This window comes from Phyllostomus discolor, chromosome 5 (assembly GCF_004126475.2).
Source record: "Phyllostomus discolor isolate MPI-MPIP mPhyDis1 chromosome 5, mPhyDis1.pri.v3, whole genome shotgun sequence".
Taxonomy (NCBI): domain Eukaryota; kingdom Metazoa; phylum Chordata; class Mammalia; order Chiroptera; family Phyllostomidae; genus Phyllostomus; species Phyllostomus discolor.
In genome coordinates, this window is record NC_040907.2 from 174719270 (window position 1) to 174741786 (window position 22517).

The 22517-nt window shown below is 67.2% G+C and overlaps 2 protein-coding genes across 3 annotated transcripts in view; one reads left to right on the forward strand and one right to left on the reverse strand.

Annotated features, from left to right (window-relative positions):
• The window catches only part of INPP5A (inositol polyphosphate-5-phosphatase A), a 144844-nt gene extending 125292 nt beyond the window's left edge, over positions 1-19552 (forward strand). Inside the window, exons 10-16 of one of the 2 annotated variants that reach the window (XM_036027465.1) lie at positions 4094-4189; positions 4319-4393; positions 10302-10375; positions 15344-15455; positions 17305-17373; positions 18084-18120; positions 18259-19552. In XM_036027465.1, the coding sequence (XP_035883358.1) occupies positions 4094-4189; positions 4319-4393; positions 10302-10375; positions 15344-15455; positions 17305-17373; positions 18084-18120; positions 18259-18308 (513 nt within the window). In that variant the 3' untranslated portion in view covers positions 18309-19552. Of the gene's footprint in view, positions 1-4093; positions 4190-4318; positions 4394-10301; positions 10376-15343; positions 15456-17304; positions 17374-18083; positions 18171-18258 lie in introns of both variants that reach the window. The other variant, XM_028511903.2, reaches the window with a different exon arrangement.
• A 1298-nt stretch (positions 19553-20850) lies between these two features.
• Positions 20851-22229, reverse strand: NKX6-2 (NK6 homeobox 2). Its single transcript, XM_028514134.2, has 3 exons — positions 21718-22229; positions 21468-21640; positions 20851-21286 (listed from the first exon to the last, which is right to left on the reverse strand). The coding sequence occupies exons 1-3, from the start codon at positions 22121-22123 to the stop codon at positions 21032-21034; spliced, it is 834 nt and encodes a 277-aa protein (XP_028369935.1). The 5' UTR covers positions 22124-22229; the 3' UTR covers positions 20851-21031.
• Between the last annotated feature and the right edge of the window lie 288 nt (positions 22230-22517).

Below are 22517 nucleotides of genomic sequence, written 5' to 3' on the forward strand. Positions count from 1 at the left end.
GGCAGTCTGGCTCCTGAGGAAGGTATGAGAGCACTGCCCCTGGGGGTGGCCTGTCCTGTGTGTGGAGCTCTGGAAGCAGGGGGCAGCAGTAGCAGGGCAGGCGTCGGGGTTCCTGGCCGCAGCGCAGAGGGACACTTGCAGTGCCCGAACTGCCTGCCGACACCTGGCCTGATTCGTCCCTGTCACCAACCAAAGTCAGGATTAAATCTCACCACCCCCTTTTTGTGGCCAGGACAGTGACGGCAGCCCAGCTCAGCACCCCAGACATGCCGGTCCAGACCAGACCCGAGGCAACCAGGGGGCACGGGGCCCCCGGGGTCCAAGCCGTGTGTCTGGGGCCCCTGCCCCCTGGTTGCAAACTTGGCTCAGGCGTGCCGGCGGCCCGGGGCCGACGGTGGGAGCCCACACTGGTGGGCTGTGGGGTCCCCACCACCCCCAGTGGGCTCTGGGCCCTGGCAAGAACAGCGCCTTCCAGGACCTTCCAATCTCAGGTGGTGCCAGGGCCTGGCGTCCCCTCGCGTGCTCCCTCCTCAGGGTGCTTCCAGAGGCAGGATGCGTGGCCTGTCCGCCGAGTGTCCCGGCGCCTGTGGCTCTGGGGCGGCCCCGCGGTGAGCTCATTCGCCAGCAGGGGTGGCCAGGGACTTGGCAGAAAGGGCACTTACCAGGCAGGCTGTGCCTGACATTTCCCGGGGGCGCCGCAGCACCCAGCGACCCGGCTGCCCCCTCAGCAGCGCTCAGCGGTGGGCCTGTCCTGCCTGGCCAAGAGCATGGGGGGCAGTGGGTGCACTCCGGTGCCTGGTGGCCCGTCTTGGCCCCCCGGGGCCCTGACGTCTCTGCTCCGTGCCCTTGGTGGCCTCGAGAACCAGTGCCAGGGCCAAGGGGCCCGGAGACCCATGCAGGCTCCCAGGCCGCAGCTTCCTGACTCCGGGGGTCGAGGAAGCTGGAGGCGTGTCCCCCGTCCGTGTGGGGCTTTGTGGGCAGAGGCAAGGTGAGCCGTTCGTGTTCAGCCGAAGAGGGTGTTTGATTCACAATATGCCTTTGCAGCACGTACATCCTGTTCTGTCTTCTCGGGCAGAGGAGAGAGGTGAAACAGGAATGCGTTCTTGTCCTCTTTCTGCCCCGAGGCGGGAAGGAGCCCTGAGCCCCTGGGTGGGGCCTGAGCCGAGGGGAACGAGCTGCGTGGGCCCTGGAGCTGCCCCGCCCCCTGTGCACGCCCGGTGCTCCCCGCTCTCCTCGGGCTCCCCAGCTCTCACGCTGCCCGTCAGGCCGTGGCCCAGGCCGGCCCCCCGCCTGGAGGTCCACGCACGGCTGCTATCTCCTCACTAGTCCCCCCGCTACCGGCCCCGGCACAGGCCGCTTGTCGACTGGGTGACCTCCAGAGCCACAGTTAGAACTGGACCCAGAGCCCAGTGGCTCCTGGGAACTGCAGGCCAAGCTGCCACCCTGGAGGTGGGCACGGGGAACACATGGTCACGGCGGCTGTTCACCGCTGAGAAGCTCGGCGGCTGGATGAGGACACTGGCCCTGCCCAGGCTCCGGGGCTTGGGCGCCGTCCTGTGCACCGAAAGGTCGCTGGTTGGACCCCCGGTCAGGGCCGGGGCCTGCGGGATCGGTCCCCAGCCAGAGTCCTCAGAGGAGGCAGCCAACCCACGTTTCTCTCTCCCCTTGCTCCCTCTCCACCTCGCTCTGAAATCCACAAACACTTTTAAAATGTTTTTAAAAAATTAAGTGGGAAAACCCTGCCAAGCCCTGTGCCTTTCGCTCCCTGCTTGAAGCTGCCTGACCTGGCTTCTGCTCCTGGTGGAAGGTTCTCCGTCCACGGCTCTGTCTGTCTGGATGGCGTTTCCAAGCACGGAGCGGCCCTCACGGCACCGCACACGCACTGTGTAGAGGAGGCGCCTTGTCCGAAGCTCTGCAGCCCCCGCAGCCCCCGGGCCAGGCTCAGTGTGGGAAGGCCCAGAAGGAGGGGTGGGTGCAGAACAGCACAACCTGGGAGGCCCAGTCTGGGTCCCCCGGGGCCGGTCTCGCAGGTACCCAGGTGCTGGCTGCTCTGAAGCTGAGCTCCATCTGCCCACGTCCCCATCCCGTCCTGGAGCGGAGTGTGTGTGGCGGCTGAGTTGGGGCCACGAGCCCAGCTGAGTTCCTAGGGCGAGTGGGGCCCACCGCACACGGCGCCCCTGGCGCTGTGGCTGTGTGGGACTCGGCGGGCTGCTGAGGGGCATGGCCACAGAAAGCACTGGCCGCACTGGCCACAGCCCTGGCGGCGGCATGGGCCCTGCGGCACGCCTTGCTGGTCCTCCAGACCGAGAGGAAGCACGGGAGCCCTGTCGTTCCTGTGGCAGGCGGACAGCCTCGGCGACCCCGGGCCGTCAGCGCCCAGAGAAAGCAGCACTCCGAGAGCCCAGGGGGCCGGCGCTGGCGGCCTGGCCTGCACCCCATGTGTGGCTGCTAATAATGAAATAAGCTGTAGACGGCCCCTTGAGAACAGCCTCTGGGTGCTTTTTCTGCTTTCAAAAGAGGAAAATCCCTTCCGTTGGCAGGGAGCCGGAAGGGCCGCCTGCACGTCTCCGCATGAGTGGGCACGCCGACAACGGCAGGCGGGGAGCCGACAACGGCAGGCGGGGAGCCGTGGCCGGCGGTCCCATCGGCCCCCACCCCGGTGACCGAGGAGCTGGGAGGGTGTGGGAGATGAGATGTTCGTCCTCTGGGAGCCTGCCTGGGGGGGCCCGATAAGGCAACTTTTTCAGCGCTTCCAGCAGACGCCTTTGGGAGGAGACCCCTGCCTTCCTGGAGTCGGCCTGCAGCAGCCACAATGGCCGTCTGCCGCCCCAGCCCTGCCCCTTTCATGGAGGCGCTTAAGCCACTTAAGCCCATTAGCATCTGGATGGAGCGGCAGCTCTCTGCTCTGGGTTGTGCCAGGCTTGTTCTAATCCTCGCCATTTGAAGGCCGCCAGACTGACTTGTGACACATGAGTCCAAAAGCCACACTGGGGGCTTGACCCGCTCAGCCGGCTGTGCTGGGAATGTCAATGGCCCGCCCCGAGTGCTCTGGGGGCCACGGGCCTCCGCGCTCCCAGGGGAGGGCTGCTCCGCCCAGAGCCGAGCCGAGCCTGGACCCTCCAGAGGGACATGTTGGTGCAGCGGGAACATCAGCCACTTCATTGCAGTGGCCTTTTTACAATGAGCGTCATCTCGTCCTTTTCAAAGGCAGCTTTATTGAGGTGTGGTCCACACACAGCCACAGCCCAGTGGCAGCCCGCACCTCAGGCCGGGCCCGGCCCCGGCCCCCCCCCCCCCCCCCCCCCCCCCGCTGCCTCTGACGTGCTGGGTGTGACCTGCTCCCCATCCTGTCCACGCGGGAGCATGGGGTGTCAGCCCCTTCAGAGCCCTGCTCTCTCCACACCACATGGTCACTTCTCCTGTTACGTGTGCCCCGAGGGCCCCTCCCCGTCCACCCACTGTTGATGCCCCTTAGAGCCACACGTGGGCCGGGGCGCCGTGGTCTGTGCGCCCGTGTGCACACACACAGGTGAGAAGAATTTCCTGAACAGCCAGATTTGATTTAATTTTTAGCCAGTCAGCTGGTGGCACGGGGGGTGACAGTGCCTGCCCTTCCCTCTCTCCCTAGATGCCCAGCTGCTGTCCCTTCCTCAGGGCACCCCCAGCCCCTGTGTCCCCGTCCGGGCCCTGTCTAGCGCCCGGGACTCTGGGGCTGATGTCATGGTTGTGTGCCTCCAGCTGCCGTGGCTGCTTGTGGCTTCGCTGTCCCTCTGTTTCCCCACTCAGGCCGTGCCCGGGAAAGCCTGCTCGGCCAGAGCCCGTGGGGGCGGGGGCGGGGGCGGGGGTGGCAGGAGCACACGGGTGCTGTGGCCTACAGCCCTGGCCCAGGAAGTGGGGCAGCACAGGCATGCCTTTGGGTGCCGCTGGTCAGTTCATGACCCCACAGCGTCCTGGGAGCCCTTCACATGGAGGTGTGGAAGGGGTGAAGGTGGGACAGAGGCCGGAAGAGCTGCTGGCTCTGCAGTGACGGCTGCCAGGTGGGCGGAAGGACCCTCTCCCGGGACTGAGTCTCCCCCGCACCGTGTCCCCCCAGACTCTCTGCACAAAGGCCACGATGCAGACGGTCCGCGCTGCCGACACCAACGAAGTCGTGAAGCTGATATTCCGTGAGTCGGACAACGACCGGAAGGTAAGAGCCTGTCGTTGCGGGGCGGGGGGGGAGGTGACACACAGCAGCTGCCCCGAGCTGGGGAAGCGGGGGGACTGCCTGAGCCGTGCGGGCTCTGCCCCCACGGGGCTCATGGCCCGTCCTCGGCAGGTGATGCTGCAGCTGGAGAAGAAACTGTTCGACTACTTCAACCAGGAGGTTTTCCGTGAGGACAACGGCACTGCGGTGAGTTCCTCAGCCGGACGCTCGACCTTTTCCCTGGCCTTGAGCCTCCCGTGCCCTTGGGGTCCCCGGGACCACGCTTCCTGGTGCTGGCACAGCCCGGGGCGGCTCCTGAACCCTCAGCCCCCTGTCACTTCTCTGCTGGGACCCCTCAGCCTCAGCTGTGGGTCTTTGGGACCATCACCCGGGAGAGGCAGACACAGACCTCCGGGCTCGGGGCCCACAGGCCTGAGCTCCGTTCAGGGCAGGGAGGAACCACACGTGTGCGTGGGCGAGGCAGCCCGTCACCCTGCTTACATGTGTGTGCGTGCACGCGCCTGGGAGTGGCTCAGACCCCTCCGGGAGGAACCAGTCCCCACAGCACCGCCATGCTGTCCGCTTGTGCTGCCGCGGGGCCTGGCCCTCGGCAGGTGTCTGCCTCTCCCGTGCAGTCACCGCGTGTGCGGGTCCTGGCCACAGGATCCACGTGTGTGGTGGCTGCTCGTGAACAAATACACACGGACAGCAGAAGTCCTGTGGAGAAAAAGGGACGCCATAGCCACTCTCCGAGGGTGGGGGGAGTGCGGGGACCAGTGAGCCAGTCCCCGCCTGGACAGGCCTTTGTGGCTTCGCTGGGTGCGTTACGAGGAGGGCGGTCCTCATTTACTGTGCACAGGTTCGCTGCAGGGGACTGCCTTTTACACGTAACGAAGGAAAGAATGCTGCTAACAACTTCAAAGAGAGGATGTGGCAGACCCAGGGGGAAAGTGGCTGAACGGGTCACACTCCATTCTTGGGAGGTTTAGCTCAGATTCTAGGAAGTTGCAGTAAGCCCTTGCGGCCTCATTCAGGGTGAGGGAGTTCTAGCAAAACCAAGTCTCGTGGCAGTCTGGGTACAACCAGGCCTGATCCCCCACGGGAGAACCTGCCCGTGGCCGTGGTCCCATGTGCCGACTCGCACCGCGGGTTTTCCACGTGAGGGCTGGGCTGCATTTCCACCGCACGTGAAACGGCTCCCCGCAGCCGTGCTCCCGGGAGTGATGCTCCTGGGAGTGATGCTCCCGGGAGTGAGCAGGGGATGCGTGGCCCGTGCGCATCTCCCTGGCGGAGGGGCCTCGCTGGGACTGCTCCTGAGCTGATGAGCCACCAGCCCCCGGATTCCTGAGAAGGCGCACTTGGGGCCTTTCAGGCTAGTCCGCGCCAGCTGCCCCTGGGGCATTGGTGCTGGGAGGGCCCAGCAGTGCGGGAGCTGCCCCGGGGGTGGGGTGGGACCCTGTGGGCGCGTCCCAGTCCCAGCGGCCCCAGGACAGCCGGGCCCTTCCAGCCATGCTGGTGTTTCCCTCTGAAGCCGCCTGCCTCGCCCCATCTGCACTTCCCCCCCTCCTCGGGGTGTGCCGCTGCCCCCACTCTGGGCCCCCTGTCCCCCACCGCTGCAGCCTGCCCTGTGCCACCAAGACCGTTGGCAGCCCTTGCGAGGACACCTTTGCCTCACAGCTCAGGGAGGTGCTTAGATACCAGGCCGTGCCTTGGGCAGCACCCCACCGGGACCGTGCCCCTCATGGACCCACCCCTGGCCCCCCTTCCCACTCAGCTCTGTGCTCTGGGTGCCCCCTCGCCCCTGGGTCTCGGGTTCCCAGATCTGGACAATGCCCCATCTCTCTGTCTCCTGTCCACCTCAGGCCCCTCGTGCGCTCCCACTCCAGGCCGAGCTGGGCCCTCGGGGCTCTGCACTCAGCGCGGCCTCCCTGGGGTGCGGGAGGCTCCCGCAGGGCTGCGCATGATGGGCGGTCGGAGAAGGGCCGGCACCTCCACGTGCTGGGTGGCAGTGGCTCTTGGACCTCCTGGCACACTCTGCAAGGCCCGTGTTCCTCCTTCAGAAGCCCTGGCGCTGCCTCAGCCCACGGGTGCCCTCCCCCAATCCCTGGGTCCCCTCCTGGAGGTCACAGCAGTGTCAAGCGGCTCCCTCACCTCTCAGGCCAGGCAGCTTCTGAGTCTGTCCCAGCCCCTCGGTCCCCCAGCCTGGTGCCTGGCCAGGGCCTTGTCGAGGGTGCAGCCTGGAACCCTCATGCCCCCCGCAGGCCTCAGCACCGCCCTTCCGCGCCTCAGTGCTGGCCAGTGTGTCTCTCACCTCCTCAAGGAGCCTCGGGCCCTGGCGAGGTGCCCGCACTCAGCACACAGACACTCTCGGCTCAGCCGAGCTGCCCCCGGCGGGAAGCCCCGTGGGGCGGGGACTGTGCTGGGCCGTGGTCTGCACCCCCAAGGGCGCTGTCCCAGGGACCTCGGCAGGGCCTGGGGCACTTGGCAGCGGTGAGAGCTCGAGGAACAGGGTGGGGACAGGACGTGGTCAGGTGTGCTGTGGGGAGGGGAGGGGCCAGAGACTCACAGAGCCACCCGTCCCTGGGCAGCGGGGTGGCCGTCTGAACTGGAGAAGGCCAGATGGCAGGCTTGCAGGCCCCAGCCCAGAGATGGCCCCCCAGAGCCAGGAGTCCTGAGACTACCATTGGGGGAAGAGAGCAGAGGTTCCCTAGGAGAACAGTGAGCCCGGGGGGGAGCACTGGGGCAGCTGAGGGGCCAGAATGTTCTGGAAGAAGCAAGGAGATGGGTGAGAGGAGGCTCCGTCAGCCAAGGGAGAAGCCGGGCCTGCAGCCGAATGGTGCAGTGGCCAGGAGACGAGGTCACGCTCTAGAAACAGGGGTGAGGGCACGTGTGGGGCCGAGTCACGGGTTTCCTCTCCACGGTCAGACAGACGCTGCAGCGGCCAGTGGAGGTGACCAGCACTGCTGTCGTGAGTCGCGAGAAACTGTTTTCTCCCGTGGAGGGAAGTTAGTCGGAATGTTCAGGAGAGCTTCTGGGTCTGATTCTAGATGCAGACGTGCGGTGGGGTTGGGGCAGGTTCCCGGGCGGCCCCTTGTGCCACAGCGAGAGCCTCACGCGGCAGGGGGCGCTCAGCGGGACCCGGCCCTCGCGGGCGGGGAGCTGGGGCTTTGGCAACAGACCCTGCGGCCGCAGCAGCAGGAGCCGCAGCTCCGGGACCCCGGGGCTCCCACGGGTGTGCGCGTGTGTCCTGCCCAGCCGTCGGCACGTGCGGGGATCAGCCTCACGTCAGCCACACACAGGAAACAGGGTCACTCCGTTCCCCCAAGGGGTGAGAGAGATGGCGTGACGAGCCGCCAGAGAGCCCGTCCCCTCCGCGGTGAGACGCGCGGCAGCACGGCCACGGGGACAAACTGCCGCCCGCCGGACGGATGTGCCCGCGCCGGATGCAGCCCCAGAACCATCGCACCCTTCATCAACCGCCGGTCTTGTTCCCGCCTGACAGGAATTTAATTCGAGCTGGCTCCTGAAAATAATCATTGTGTTTTAAGAGCAGTGATCATCGGCCGGGACATGATTGAATGTGTCCATGCCCATTGACTTTCTCTATGATTTATGGCTCCGTGCAGTCGATACTCCCGTCGAAGTTGTATAATTAATTACACGTGGGCTGTCAGGCTGCAGGATGGAGCGCCCTGGCGAGGATTTGGAGAGATTAAATTTCGCTGGGCCGTCCCGGCCGGCCGGGGCTTCCGCGGGGCTGGGCCTGCTGGACGCCGGTGTCTGCTGCGTGTTCAGCAGCTGCTGCGGCTCCGGGCGCATTGATTTTCCGGCCCTTTCCTTTATCAGCACGGCGTCTCTGCAGCAACAGTGGGATCTGCGCGGCGGGGAGGGCCCCTGACAGATACGTATGACCGCCAGCTGCTTTATCATTGTCCACACACGCCCCGCGCCGTTCCTCACTTGGTAATCAAGAAGAATGTTCAAGACACCCGCGGAATCGGTGATCGTGTTTGTGAAAGGTCTCAGAGACACACGTGATCGTTTCCGCAGACGTGCAGCGTGGCTTCCGACCAGCAACGCCCCACGTCGGTGTCTGGTGCCGGCAGCAGGCCCCCCGACCCTCGCGTTGGGGGGACCCCGGGTGTGAGCAGGCCCCAGGCCCTGGCACTTGAGCACCGTCTCCTTGCCGGTCCCCTAGCCAAGGGTCCCACCAGCCTGTCAGAGCAGGACAGCAGGCCACGCCGGCCCGCGCCCACCTGCCAGGGCAGCCAGCCTTAGGGTCTGACGTGGGGTTATAAACACCACAGTGCTCCTGCCACTTCCCCCCCCCCCCAGGAAGTCCCGGAGGGCGAAGAGCCGTCTGGTGCTTCCCGCGTCCTTGGGCAGTGTGTCTGGCACAGCCCCGACACAGCCCCGACACAGCGGGGGCTGACAGGTCCACGTGGGCTCGGAGGGGCGAGCGTGTCAGGGCAGCTCCGTGCCCTGTGGCTCGGGTGGGTGGGGGTGGCCCTGCTGCGGAGCAGGACAGGCAGGGACCCTCGGGGACGGAGCCGCAGGCTCTGCTCCTGTCGGAGCAGCTGGAAGAGCCCAGCCCGTTCCCAAGCAGAGGTGCATCTGCTGTGTTTTTGCTTAACACCCGTAGCAAGTGGAAGGTGGTGAGACTCAAGTAGCCGCATCGTTCAGCGCTGCCGCCCAGACCGGACAGCGGGGCTGGCGGGCTGCGGGCCGTGTCCGGCAGAGCTGGGAGCAGGAAACCGCCTCGCACTCAGGGCCTCGCCAGCAACCTCTCCCGGGGCTCCCCAGCTTCCCGGACAAGCTGCCGGGCAGGGGTGTGCTTTCTGAAGCATGTACACGCACGCAAGAGCTGGCTCTCGGGCACCCACATGCATGAAAACACATGTTTATAAACACAGACGCACACATTCTGGACTGCTTCTCACCTCCCCCTTGAAGGTGCATTTCAGTCCCCAGGATATCCCCTCACCCCGAGCCCAGCTGAGGAGCTGACTCGGGAGTTCCCCAGAGTCCTCCCCAGAGGGGGAGCGGGCGTTTCAGGGAGCCAGCCTGCACCCCACCCTCCCCTCTCCTGGGCCCACCTTTGCCCCAAGGCCCCGTTCCAGCCCTGCACCCTTCCCCGGGGCCTCAGTCTCCTGGCCGCTGGACTTGGTGATGCTGAGCCGGTGAGGGTTCTGCCAGTGTGCCAGGCCGGCAGGTGTGGGCTCCCATGTCCCCATGGGGTCCAGGCCCCACCCCTGCACTCCGAGCCTCGCCAGGGAGTGCAGGGGGCTCTCTGCCGGGAGGGGCTCGACGCCGAGTCGGAGAGCCGTGTCAGGAGCGCCCTGTGCACGAGGAGCCCCCGCCCCGGCCCCAGCACTCCAGCAGCGCCGTCCTGTGCCTTCCCGCTCCCTCCCAGCCCCGGGGACCAGCAGGCGGGCGGGGCTGCCCACCACCCCAGGTAGCACCTGGCACACGGGTGACCGCCGTGCACACGGCACTGCGCTGGCACGCTTTGGGGGTGATGGATGAGGCAGCTTCGAGGGGAGCCCCTGTGCGAGGCCGCGCCCACCCAGCTGCCAGGGGGCTTGATTAATGAACACGTCCCGAGGGCACGTGTGGTGCCGGCTCGTCGCCGCCCAGTGTGGCCAGAGGCTGCGGCGCCCCTTCCCTCCCGGGCGCAGCGTGCCCTGTGGGGCGTGCAGACTTCGGGCGTTTGTGCCAGGTCCCCGTGTGAGGCGGACACTGCTCACCTCTGACTTAGTTTGAGCACAGCCGGAGTGGTGGCCCCTCCTTGGGACAGCGCCGGCCCTGCCTCCTGCGCTGCTTGGCTTCTGCACAGGGAGGTGGCTGCTCAGCCACGGGCACGTGGGTCCCAGCACCAGCAGCAGCCGCGCTGGAGCCTGAGTATGGCCTCATCAGCAGGGGCTGTGGGGTTCCCCCCTCCCCAGGGCCCTCAGGACACTACTGGGCGGGTCTCGGGGAGCGGCCCACCACCCAACTGCAGGATGTGGTCCTGAAAGTTGCAGGCCCCTACGGTTCCGACCGCCATGCCCCCAGGACCGCGCGGTGCTCCCAGGCAGACACACCAGTGACTTGATTGTCTTGTTTCTCTCTTCAGCTCCTAGAATTTGACAAAGAGCTGTCTGTCTTCAAGGACAGACTGTATGAACTGGACATCTCGTTCCCTCCCAGGTAAGGGGCCCTGCCTCCTGGGTGAACAGGTAACTACCCTCCTCTCAGGGCGGCCGGTGCACCCGTGCATCCAGCCTGTAGCCGTTCCTGAGGCCCAAAGAAGCAGCCGGCTGAGAGCAACGAGGGACACTTCCCTTGTGAAAGATGTCTCCCCCCATGCAAAACGTGGCCTGCTGGTCGTGTGTCCTGCAGCCGGCAGAGGCGGCCGGTGCCGTGGGTCTTCCTCCGCTGGGTCTGCAGGGGCTCGGGTGTACTCGCCAGCCTCTGCTGTGTTTCTCGCCGACGCTTTCGGAATCCAGGCGTCCGCAGCGTCAGCCTCCCGCTCGTTCCCTCTGGCTGGCCGTACACCCAGGGCCTCCCAGGGCCTGGACGCAGCAGAGGGCAATGACAGACAGGAAGCCACCGGGCCTTGGGCCTGTGCCCCTCTGACCGGGTGCGGGCTCCAGCTGACAGGGTCCGCACCCAGACCGACAGTGTGGGTGTCGGGGAGCCAGGGAAGCAGGGACAGTGGGCTCCACTCTGCCCTCGGGCCGCCAGGCTGATGCGCCCGTGAGTGAGCCAGGCTGCAGTCACCGCTGTCCAGGCCCCGGCCCCGGCCCAGCTCGGGGGCTGCTTTCGGGGCGCACCGGGGTGCGCTGAGCGCTGCAGGTGTGCGCCTGCTGACGGCGTTCTCGGGGTGTGTCCAGGAGCCCCCTCCAGATACCCTGTCTCTCCCTCTTTGAACAGGCCCATGGGCCCCTTCCCCAGGGCCTTGCGGAGCCGGCGGAGGATGGAGGAGGCCTGGGAGGTCCTATGGGCCAGGGCGCGGCCCTGTGGACACCCGTGCCCGTGCTGGCCTCTGCCCCTCGAGTCTCTCCCAAATCCCGCAGCCTTGAAAGTCCCCCACACAGGGACAGAAGGACAGGAGGTCCTGAGCAGGGTGCAGGGCTGCTGGGTCCCGGGCTTCCCTGGGCAGGCGGCTCTGACCTGGTGGCCCCTAAGATCCCCCTGTTCATCTGGTGTCTTTTGTGTCCCTGGAACACAAGAGGGGTTGCTTTGGTGGCAACTGGAAGGCTCTTCCGTGTTTCCTGGGTGTTGACCTTTGGGTGTCCCTGCCCAGCCCTCAGGACAAGAGGCCTGAGTGGCTTTGTGCATGACCCCCTGCCCTCAGCAAGGCCCCAGGACAGCCCTGCTGAGCGGAATCTCCACGGGGTCTGACTGGTTCCTGGGCAGGAGAACAGCCCCCAGAAATGTCTCCACTCTCTCCCCAGAACCTGAGAACGTCCCCCACTTGGGACAAAAGGGACTTGGCCATGCATGAGTGCCCTAAAGCGGGGAGCACCCAGCCCTCGGGGGGGGGGGGGGGCGTTTCGGGGCCGGGGTGGCCTGCAGGCTCTGCACAGCCAGTTGGCTTAGTTTTCAGGTAGACGCCTTGGGGTTTGGAAGCCCCAGGTAAAGGGTGCAGAGACGGACGTGTGGGGAGAAGGAAGGGAGAGGCATTCCTGGCTCGTGCCCTCAAGCCGGCGGCTCTGGAGTCTGGGGCCCGGCTCCCAGGAAGGACCACAGTCGACCTCTCAGCCCAGTCGGAGCTTGCGCTCGGGCGCAGAGCCACCGCAGGTCCTGAGGCCGTTCTCCCCGCGGCGCCCCTCCCCTCGCGGTGCCCACAGGGACCGGCGCCGGGCCGGGCTGGGCCCTCTGTCTCCACAGACAGGGCGGCCGTCTGCAGCTGGAGGACCAGGGGCCCTGCCCGCACTTTCCGTGGGCCGGGACGCGAAGTGTGAGCTCCGTGCAGGAGGAGCGGGCCCTGCTGCTTGTCTGGCCGGGTGCTCGGGAGGGAGCGGGGACGCCCGTCTGTCCGGCTGGCCCCCCGCCCAGGCGGGACATGGCCCACACGGACGCTGGGGACCAAGCGCTGCGGAGCGAGGGGCGGAGACGCAGCTGCAGGAACAGCGGGCGGCGCCGGGGCCCTGCGCGCGGGAGCGCTCTGCCCAGGTGCGGCCTGAGCGCCGGCCTCCCTGGCCCGGACTCTCCCTCGGGGACTCAGCGGCCGGCGTCCCACCTCGCGGTTTCCGTGTGGCCGCAGCTCGGCGTCGGTCTTTCTCTTTGATCCCAGTGTTGCCGCCCCTCTGGAGCCTCACACGTGCCAGGTCCGGGGGCCCCCCGGCGGCGTTGGGGGGTCTCTGCGACACGTGTCTCACCGTGTCCTCCGCGACTGCGTCGGCCTCCGGGCTGGGCGCCTGCCGTCCCTGCGCAGGGCCGTGGCTTGGGCGCAGCTGCCGCCCTGCCCAGAGAGACCGGAGGGCCCTGTGCTCCCCCTCCCTGAGGAGTGCTGCAGCACCCCTCCCCCGTCTGCTCCTGGGGGGCGGTTCCGGAAGAGCCCCCACCCCCGTCTGGCCAGCACAGCCGGGCTTGGTGTTGTCGGCCTCAGAGCCTCGGCGGCACCTGGCCAGCCCAGCCTGCTCGTGTGGGGACCCGGGCCTTGCTGGCAGGGCTGGTCCCCCAGTAGAGGGGCCACTGCCCACATCCTGAGGTGCGGGGAGGTGGGGGTGGTGGGGCCTCGAGGACAGGTGGGTGATTGTTAGCTTTATCACCCGGCCATTCATCACGGCGACTCCCCCTCGCTGCCCCGAGTCCCCACCCTGCATGGGGTTTGCTTTCAGATAAGCCTGCAAGCACAGCCAGCACCGTGTTAATCAATGTCAGCTCCCGACCCGCTGCTGGGACGTCCGGGGCGGCGGGGGGCAGGCTGTGGGGTGAGGCCCTGTCCGCAGACAGGAAGGCAGCGGGCCCGCGCCTCATCTCGAGGCCCCGCAGTGCTCCCGGGGCCGTGGCTCGCAGAACTGCTGAGCGGCCTTTGGTGTGCGGTGCAGACCGGCTGCCCCCGGGCTCACCCTGCGCTGGGGTGCACACCCCCCCCCAGGGCGGGCATCGTGGTGCGGCTGCGGACCGGGCCCGGCCACAGGAGTTTTGTGGGGCGGGGGGGGGGGGGTCCTGTCGTCAAGACGGCAGCTTCCGGAACAGCTGGACACCACTCTCCCTCTGTCCCGGCGCATCCCCCAGTGGTGCTGTGCAGCCCGCTCCCTCTGCACGGCCCTCGGGGCACGCCGGGCCAGGGAGCCACGTGGCTTGGCGCCCCTCACAGCACCGGCAGTGCGGGGCCGTGCGGCACTCTAGAGGAGGCCGGGAGCCCCCGAGCCCCGTGTCCGGCACAGAGGCTGCCCGACGGCGCTGGGCCCCTGCAGTGGGGGGGAGGGGGGGGCAGTGGGTCATCGTCGAGGCGGCCAGGTGCCACAGACGCCCTCTGGGTAAACGCACCGTGCAGCCACCTGGCGGCAGAGGCCCCTCTGCCCCCTCACAGCCCGCAGGACCTCCTGACCCACACCCCTGACCCTTGCCCCAGCCGTGGGGGTGCTTCGTGCCTCCGCACGTTGTCCTTGGGGGAGGGGAGGCCTGGGTGGGCTCCACCGCGGGTGCCTGGACTGGGTAGCGTGTCCCGGGCGGGGCAGGCCTCAGGTTAAACTGCGGAGGCCGGGGCCAGGCGCTGGCTGCCGTTTGTCCCGAGAGGACGCTCGTGGGGACAGCGGGCCTCTGTCCACCCTCGGATTCAGCGGTGCCGGCAGAGGGGACCGCGTGCGCAGTCCTGCGTGCGCAGCCAGCGCACTTGCTGCCTCGGGCCCCCGACCACGTGACGGGGGGCCCCTGCCCGGGCCGGGCCACCGTCGGGCTCTGCTGGGGGCCCACAGCCGCGGCCGGCAGCTCGAGGCCCCAGTGCGGGGCGGGCAGGTGCCCCAGCGCCCGTTGCAGGAGCAGCCCAGAGACCAGAAGTAGCCGTTTCCCGAAACAGGAAAATTTAACAGAATAAGGTGACTTTTACAACAAATACCATGTGATGTTTTAGAATCAACCTACAAAAGCCCTTTGGACTCTCACAAGGAAAAGTTGCCGTCTTTGGCAAAGGCCCTGCAGGGCCGCGCCACGAGTGAGGGGCGCACGGCCCTGCGGGGACGCACCGGGGTCACCTGCTGCCCTTCACTGCAGCCCGTCCGGACGCCCGAGTGGGTGGCGGGAGCAGTTCCACGTGGGCCCGGGCAGGCCCCTGGGGCAGGAGGAAGCCGCCCTCGGGGAGGAAAGGGAGGGGCCTTGGACAGGCAGCGGCAGGACACTGCAGACAGGCAGGGGCATCTGCGGACGACGGGACCCTGCCCAGCTGGCGGCCTCAGGCCCGACCGGGCGGTGGGTGCCCCCCGCCCCGTGCCTCGCCCCTGTGTGCATCGCTCCCGGGTGGCTGCGGGGCCCCCATTCCTGGGGGGCCGCCAGGCCTCTGCCAGGGTGGAACGGGTCAGTGGAGCGGGGCCTGTGTGGCCAGGGCCGGGGCAGTGCCCACCGCAGTGGTGACCCCACGGCCTGGGTGCCTGGACGCTGCCGGAAAGGAGGACCCCGGTATGTGGCCGAGCTGGGCCCAGCATCCCCCGGGCTCCTGCTGGGCACGTCTGTGTGATGGGTGCGTGAGCCTTGATGCCGTATTCTCCTGCACAGCTTCTGCTGTGCTTCAGGCCAGGTCCACACACAAGGCCAAGGGCCCCGGCTGGTGGGGCTCAGTGGATGGAGCACGGGCCTGCAGACCAAAGGGTCGCCAGTTCGATTCCCAGTCAGGGCACGTGCCTGGGATGTGGGCCAGGTCCCCAGTGTGGGGCGTGTGAGAGGCCACCACATGTTGATGTTTCTCTCCCTCGCTTTCTCCTTCCCTTCCCCTCTGTCTAAAAATAAATTTTTTCTTTTAAGTTAAAAAAATAAAGTTTAATAGATGATCTCATTTCTTTAAAGGAACTGTAAAGTTTGACTTTATGTTCTAGAAACTTCTATACAGGTATTCTTTCTGAGAGTGCTGGCAGTCCCAAGAGGCTTCAGAGAGAGTCCCCACAGCCGTCGGCGGGACTCGGAGGAGGGGCCGGAGCCGTGCGCTTACCTGCCCGTGTCCTGTCTCCCCAGCTACCCGTACAGCGAGGACTCCAGCCAAGGCAAGCAGTACATGAACACCCGGTGCCCCGCCTGGTGCGACCGCGTGCTCATGTCCCCGTCCGCCAAGGAGCTGGTTCTGAGGGTGAGTGGTGGGCAGAGCCGGGGGTCTGGGCCCTGCGAGACCACCGGGGTCTGGGAAGTGTTCAGATTACCTGGAGCCTCATGATTTGCCAGCGTTTTTCAATTCCCACATTTTAACACAAAAAGAATGTTTTCAAAAGAATCAATTTCCGAATTGGTTTTGTCAACCCCATTAATATGGTAATGAAAAAACCTAAGAATGACCAGCGTCGATTCACCCAGGGCAGCAGCCTGACACTCGGTGTGCCCTGGGCAGGGGCCGGGAGGGGCAGGGGCCGGAGGGGCAGGGGCCGGGAGGGGCAGGGGCCGGAGGGGCAGGGGCCGGGAGGGGCAGGGGCCCGGAGGGGCAGGGGCCGGAGGGGCAGGGGCCGGAGGGGCAGGCGCACAGCAGCCCCACCGCCCCAGGCCACCCCCAGACCTCAGCTGCGTCTGCCTCAGGTTCCAGTCCCTCCGCAGGGCTGCACCAACAGACTCTGCCTGTGCTCTGGGGCCAGACCCCGGGCCTCAGGCCCTGGGCAAGGGGGGCTGCAGCAGGAGGGCAGAGCCCCCACATGCTGTCCTGAGCACACGGCCCACCCACGCCCTGCCCCCCATCACCCACCCGCCACCCACACATCCCATGGCCCCGCTCAGCGGGCCCCACCGAAACTGGGCTGGAGGCTGGGGCTCTTGGGGTCTGCTGGCTTGCTCGGCTGGGGGCGGGGGTGGGGGTGGAGCTGGCAGCCCTCCGCAGACTGCACACAGGGCCTGCCTCAGCCCCACCCCTGCCAGCACTGAGCACAGGCGCCTCGGGGGACAAGACCCGTGTCACCTGCTGGGAAAAACGTGAAACACCAAGAGAGGTGCATCCTGCACCGAGACGGCCCCAGCACTCGGCCCCACAGCCGCCCCACGCCCCAGCCAGGGCCCGAGGCTGCTCGGCAGACGGCGGTGTTTCAGCCCGTCCCCCACTCCCTCCCCCTTTCTCCCGTTTGGGGGTGAGGTTTGATGCTGCAGGCACGGTGGGGGCCCAGCCAGGTTGGCCGTCCCTCCCCGGGCGGAGGTCCCAGCGCCACCCCCCCACCCCCCAGGGACACGGGAGGCGGGCACTACGGGCCACAGACGCGCCAGGCCGCCGCCTCGGGCTCATCCATCACGCCACGCTCGGCTTCCTCGTCACCGTGTTCCGTCTGCTTCCGGCCTGAGAACGCGGAGGCGGCGGCGCAGCTGCCGGGGGGCCGGTGATGGATGCTCGGCGAGGTGTGCCGCGCCCGCGGTCGTTTGTTTCTGGGTCTCGGGGTTACGCAGTCGGAGACGCACGGCTCTGTGCTGCCTCCGTGAACCGCTGCGCCGCCTGTGATGCATGGCCCCTTGGGGGGGGGGGGGCGGCGCGGCCGTGTGGGGTGCTCACACAGCCGCCTTGGAGGCTAAGCTCGCCCTCACCTCCTCCGGCGGTGAGCGCTCTGCACGGTAAGACCGGCAGCTTCCTGCTGCATTAAAGGTAATTCAGCCCCAACTCCGTAGTCTCGGGTGCTTCCGCTGCGGACAGGCAGTCCGGCCAGTCGGAGGATGGCCGGGACCGAGCCCTCAGCCTGCCCCACAATGAGGAATCTGCCAGGCCTGGCGGGCAGCAGGCGCGGTGGGCACCGCTCTTTGACTGTGGGGGTCGTGTCGACAGCAGTAGGCTTGGGGCACCGAGCCTCCTCGCCGTCCTGGCCCAGGGGCCCAGGTGCTGCCACACCTGCCGGAAGCTCCCACCCTCCTGCCCGGCGACTCTCTGGTGGGCCCAGTGGCTCAGGGGGGAGGTGCGTGCTCACAGGGACCGCCACCATCCCTCCTCCCACACCGGTCCCTCTGTTTGCTTTTCCCAGTCGGAGAGCGAGGAGAAGGCTGTCGCCTACGACCACATCGGGCCCAACGTCTGCATGGGAGACCACAAGGTGACAGGCCAGAGCCGGCCCGGGGGGGGGGGGGGGTGCCCGCCTCTCTGCCTCCTCTCCCTGTCTGCCCGCACGCTGGCGGCTCAGCATAGGCTGAGCTATCTACTTCTACTTAATTGTAATAAAACACCGGAAAGCAGGTAGGTAGGTAGGTGGGCAGACAGGTAGGTAGGCAGGTAGACAAGAGGCAGCAGTGACTAGCCACAGTAGAATAAAATACAGTTTTACTATTTGTAATAAAAATACCACGTCCCCACAGATTATTTCTGAGGCCATTTCCCAAGGGTGCACTTGAGGTGTTTTATTGTCCTTATGCCTGGCCGGTCTCAGGGGCGGGTGCAGAGTGAGGGTCACAGGTCAGTGCCTCAGGGACTCATGTGCGCAGGGGGCTGTCCCTGCACTGGAGCCTGGGCCGTCCTCGCCGAGGGGCATGCTGGCGACAGGTGGTGTCGCCCGGAGCGCAGCCCCCACAGGGGCGCCAGGCGGGAGCTCCGCCCCACCCCCGTTATCCGGGGCACGGTCAGTGGCTTCAGCCGTCCGAGCATCGGCCGTCGTCTGGGAAGAACGCCCCTTCCCAGAGCTGGAAGCCCCTGGGGGCCGCTCGTCTCCGGTCCAGTTGTGGGGGCTCTGGGGCGACGAGAGGGGGTTTGAGGGCGAGGGGGCGGCTGGCAGCCACCAGGGTGCTGACGCCTGCTCTTGTCCCACCGCAGCCCGTGTTCCTGGCCTTCCGCGTGGCGCCCGGGGCAGGTAAAGCTCACGCACACGTGCACAAGTGTTGTGTCGTGCAGTGACGTGTGGTAAATATGGCTCCTTCCCTTGAGTTCACCTTTTCTGAGCTTTTCCCGGTGTGTCTGTGCCTGTAACCAACCGCTGGTTCCGCGGCAGGGAGGCGATGCCAGCCCCAGGAGCGGAGCCTCCGCGAGCCCTGCCCGTAGCGCGAGGAGCAGCTGGAGGCCGCGTCCACGGAAGTCCACGCTCAGCAGCCGCATCGAGTAACTCGCCCGAGCGCCACCCGCCAGCCGGCGGCCCGCACTTCGCTTCAGCCTCCGGCCGTCCCGGGGCTCACATACCTCACTGTCTCGTCTGTTCGTGTGACATTAAGTAGAAATACTGGGTTTTTTAATAAGCCACAGTCCTGTTGCCAAAACTCTAATAGACAGCAGAGATTCTGTATTTTAGACTTCACGGTTTTCGGTTTGTAATAGTTGTCAGCGTGGGGACCCACGGGCGTCGGCGCCCGCTGCCAGCTGGAGGCGAGCCCGGGCAGGCGCTCTGCGGGGACGCGGGCGGCGAGGCTCCGTGCGATCCCTCCGCCGCCGCGTCCATGGTCCCGAATCACACTGCAGCTGCTTCCCCGTTTTATATATGAGTACATATAAATATATACTTTTTAAAGTAATTTATAAATCTTACCAGACTTAGGCTGAATATACTTTCCAGTATGAATGCTCGAGTGCGCCCCGTCAGCGAGGAGAAGCGGAGCTGGGCGTCGGCTCTGGGAGCGCCGCGCACCCGCGGAGCGGGCGGGGGGGCCCGGCGGTGCGCCGTGGGGGGCGGGCACGCACGCCCGGCCGCACCCACAGCCGCTGCTCCTCGGCCTCTTCTGGGACAGTGAGACCCGAATGTGAAGTCTGCAGCCGGCTCGGGTGTACACCTTTTAAGAATTTTGTAAACTGTTTTGTCTGTCTTTTGTTACTGTTCTATGGTGCCAAGTATTACACATGAAACAATAATATCATGGGGAATGAGAATAGCCTAGTCCGCTTCCAGTAGAAACCGCTTGTAACATGAACTGCATCTAAAACCGTGAAGAGAACAGCTGTCCCGGGCTCGGCCGCCAACGCCCCGTGAGGCACCGGGCTGCCCACCCTCCCCCAGCCCCGGGCGCCTCACCGGGCCCTCGGGGGAGCAGCGCGTCCGCTCCTCCGCTGCAGAACACTAAGAGGCCTCGGGCGGCGGGCGGGTGGGCGCCTGCCTGTAGGTCAGTCACTACCAGTGCGAGCGGCCGGGCCTGCCCAGGCTGCTCCGGCCGGCGGGACGGGGGCGGGGCTGCCATCCCTTATTGTCCTCGGCCGCGCGGCAGTTCTGTCCAGCGGGGTTTCAGCTGCTGGTCACTGTGGAGGCCTTCGGAAATGACCGCTCCGGTTCCTAAGCAATAAAATTGATCATGGTGAACACAGTTCTGCCTGGCTCTGTCTCTCTCCCTTCTGCGCGCCCCCCTCGGAAGTGCTGTGTGGCCGGGCCGCGCCCTCCCCTGCCGCCTGCGTCCCCTCTACCAGACCCGGTCCCTCCCTCTGGAGGGGAGACCCTGCGAGCCGAGAGCGGAGACGCGGGCCTGGGGCCTCCTCACTGCAGCGGTGAGGGACGCGCCGCCCCGCCCCGCGCATTTTAATGAGATTATGTAAATGCAGGGCCGTCCTCCAACCCAAGACTGGAAACCCCCTCACTCTTCACTGGAGCCAGAGGACGGGGAGGACGCTCCACTTGCAGAAATAAAATAAAATTCCGTGTTGCTCCCTTGGAGAAAAACAAAACCCGCCAGTGGGTCCTTAGAGACGGCGGTGCTGCAAAAACTCCAGCTGTTACGGTTTCTCTCTGTCCTCCAAAGGAAATCGTGGAGTGCTACAGTCGTGCACACTTAATTTTTAGAATTAACACTCGGTGCTTGTGCCCATTAGGACACAACATAAAGAGCCCAGCAGACGCCGGTCTGTTGTGAGCGGGGCAGAATCGGGGCGGCGGTACTGGGACCCGCCTTCGGACACGGGACAGCCCGCCGAAGGGAGGACGCCTCCGGGCGCGGGCGGGCGGGCGGTCCCGCCGATGCACCGAGCGGGCGGCGCCGGCCGGGCAGAGCTCCCACGGCCCTGGCGCAGGCTGCACAGGGCCGCTGATGGGGCCGCACCGCCCCCGCGGGCAGTCTCTTGGGTTTCTCTTCCCGGCCCCAGTTTGGGTTGAATGGCGCTTTCTCCAGCGCGAGCTGAAGAGCCGTGACGCGGAGGAATTTGAAACCCCGCTTACTCCACCCGCTGTGCGCTGCGCAAACACTTGTAAATATCCAGCAACCGGGCGAAAGCACTTCATACACCAGGCAATCGAGCTGACCGGGCCCGCGGGAGCCGGGGCCTGGAGGGAGCAGGGCCGGGCCCCAAAACCTGTTTCAGTCCGCCCCAGGCCTCACCCGACTGAGCCGGCGCCGCGCGAGCCCGCAGCAGCCCCGAGTCTCACCTGCGGGCGCCCCGCGCCCCGCTCCGTCCAGCTCCTCGCGGCTCTTCCTGCGCAGGCCCGGAAGCTCCTTCCCGCCGAGGGTTCTCGGGGCCGGGCCGCCCTCCCGAGCGCCGGGCCTTGTGTGTCCCCCGGCTCCGGCGGCCCGATCGGCCTCAGCCTCCGCTCTGGGGCGCGGGGACCGGGCTGGCTCCCCCACGCACGACCCTCGCAGGACCCTGGCGGCCGGGAGAGGGGACGGGAAGGAAGAAACACGCGGTGCAGCCGGAAGCCGCGGCTCCGACGGGACGTGTTAAATAATTTATTGATGATACAAAGTGATTCCGCCGAGCCCGAGGCGGCCGCTTTATAACTTACTCTGTAAAAATATATGTACAACTCCGGCTGGGGGCGCCGGCCACGCCCCGCCCTGGCCCTCCGGCCTCACGCGGCCTCACAAGGCGTCCCCCGCGCCGGCGCCACAAGGGCTAACCAGCGCCAAGTTCGAGGGCTTGTGCTTCTTGAGCAGCCGCGTGATCTTCTCGTCGTCCGAGTTGGGGTCCAGGGGCCGGTTGTACTCGTCGTCATCCTCCGCGTCCGACGCGCCCACCTTCAGCTTCTCGGCGTCCGAGTCCTGCTTCTTCTTGGCCGACGCCATCTCCGCCGCGTGCCGCTTGCGCCACTTGGTCCGCCGGTTCTGGAACCACACCTGCGGGCGCAGGAATGCATCAGGCCGCCCTCGCCTCCGCCCCCACCCCAGCCTCAGGGCAGCGGCGCCTCCCGGGCTGGGCCAAGGCTGGCGGCCGCTGGCGGACGGTTCGCAGGAGGCGGGCGGGAGGGTCTACCTGGTGCCGCGGGACCTGCAAGGCCGCCCGGCCGCGAATCCTCACCTTGACTTGACTCTCGGTCATGCCCAGGGAGTAGGCGAGGCGCGCGCGCTCCGGGCCCGCCAGGTACTTGGTCTGCTCGAAAGTCTTCTCCAGCGCGAATATCTGCTGGCCGGAGAAGGTCGGCCTCGAGTGCTTCTTCTTGCCGTCCTTGTCCAGGACCCCGCCGGCCTGGGCTGCACAGGAGAGCGGGTAAGCGCGGCCGCCGCCCCACGCCCCACGCCCCGCGCCGACTCCCGCGCGCGCCACTCACCGGGGCCGGCCAGGCGCGGGTCCCTCCAGGGCGAGCCCTGCACCACGCCGGGCCAGAAGATGGGCGCCCGCCCGGGCAGCTCCGCAAGCGGCTTAGGGTAGCCGCGCGCCACGGCGGCCGCGGGCCCGAAGTAGACGCCGGCCGACGAGGCGAGCCCGTTGAGACGGGGCAGGCCTCCCAGGAGGCTGCCGCCCGCCGCGCCCACGGGCCGCCCCAGGATGTCGCTGATGCCGTGCGGGGTGCCGAGCGGCAGCTGCGCGCCCAGGCCGCCTAGTGCGGGCGCCTTGAAGCCGGCCGGGCCCTGCAGAGCGTACGGGAACAGCGACGTCTTCATCTCGGCCATGTTGTGCAGCGCGGCCAGCGGCGCGCTGCTCAGCACGAACGCGCCCGGGCGGTTAGCGTCCATGGGCGCCGCCGCCGCCGGCCCGGGCGCCCATCCGGCCCGGGAAGTTCGCGCGTGGCCCAAGCGGGCGCGGCTTCACGGAGCGCGGGGCGCGAATGGGCACCGACGGCCCCGGAGGGCGAGCGCGGGACTCGAGTGGGGCCAGGAGGCGGCAGGGGACAGCGAGCGCGGGCCGCGGCTCCGGAGCTGGTCCGAGCGGCGCCGCGCGGGCCGGAGGCGCTGATAACCGCGGGACCCCGGCGCGGCGCGCGCGCTGATTGGCTGCGGGCGCCCGCGGCCCGGCCATTGGCCAGCGCCCCGCCCGCCGCGCGCCCCCGCCGGCCGCGCACTCCATGAAGGGCCCATTAGCGCGGCAGGTGCCTTCCGGGCTGTAAATTTGCCCGATTTATCTCCCCCG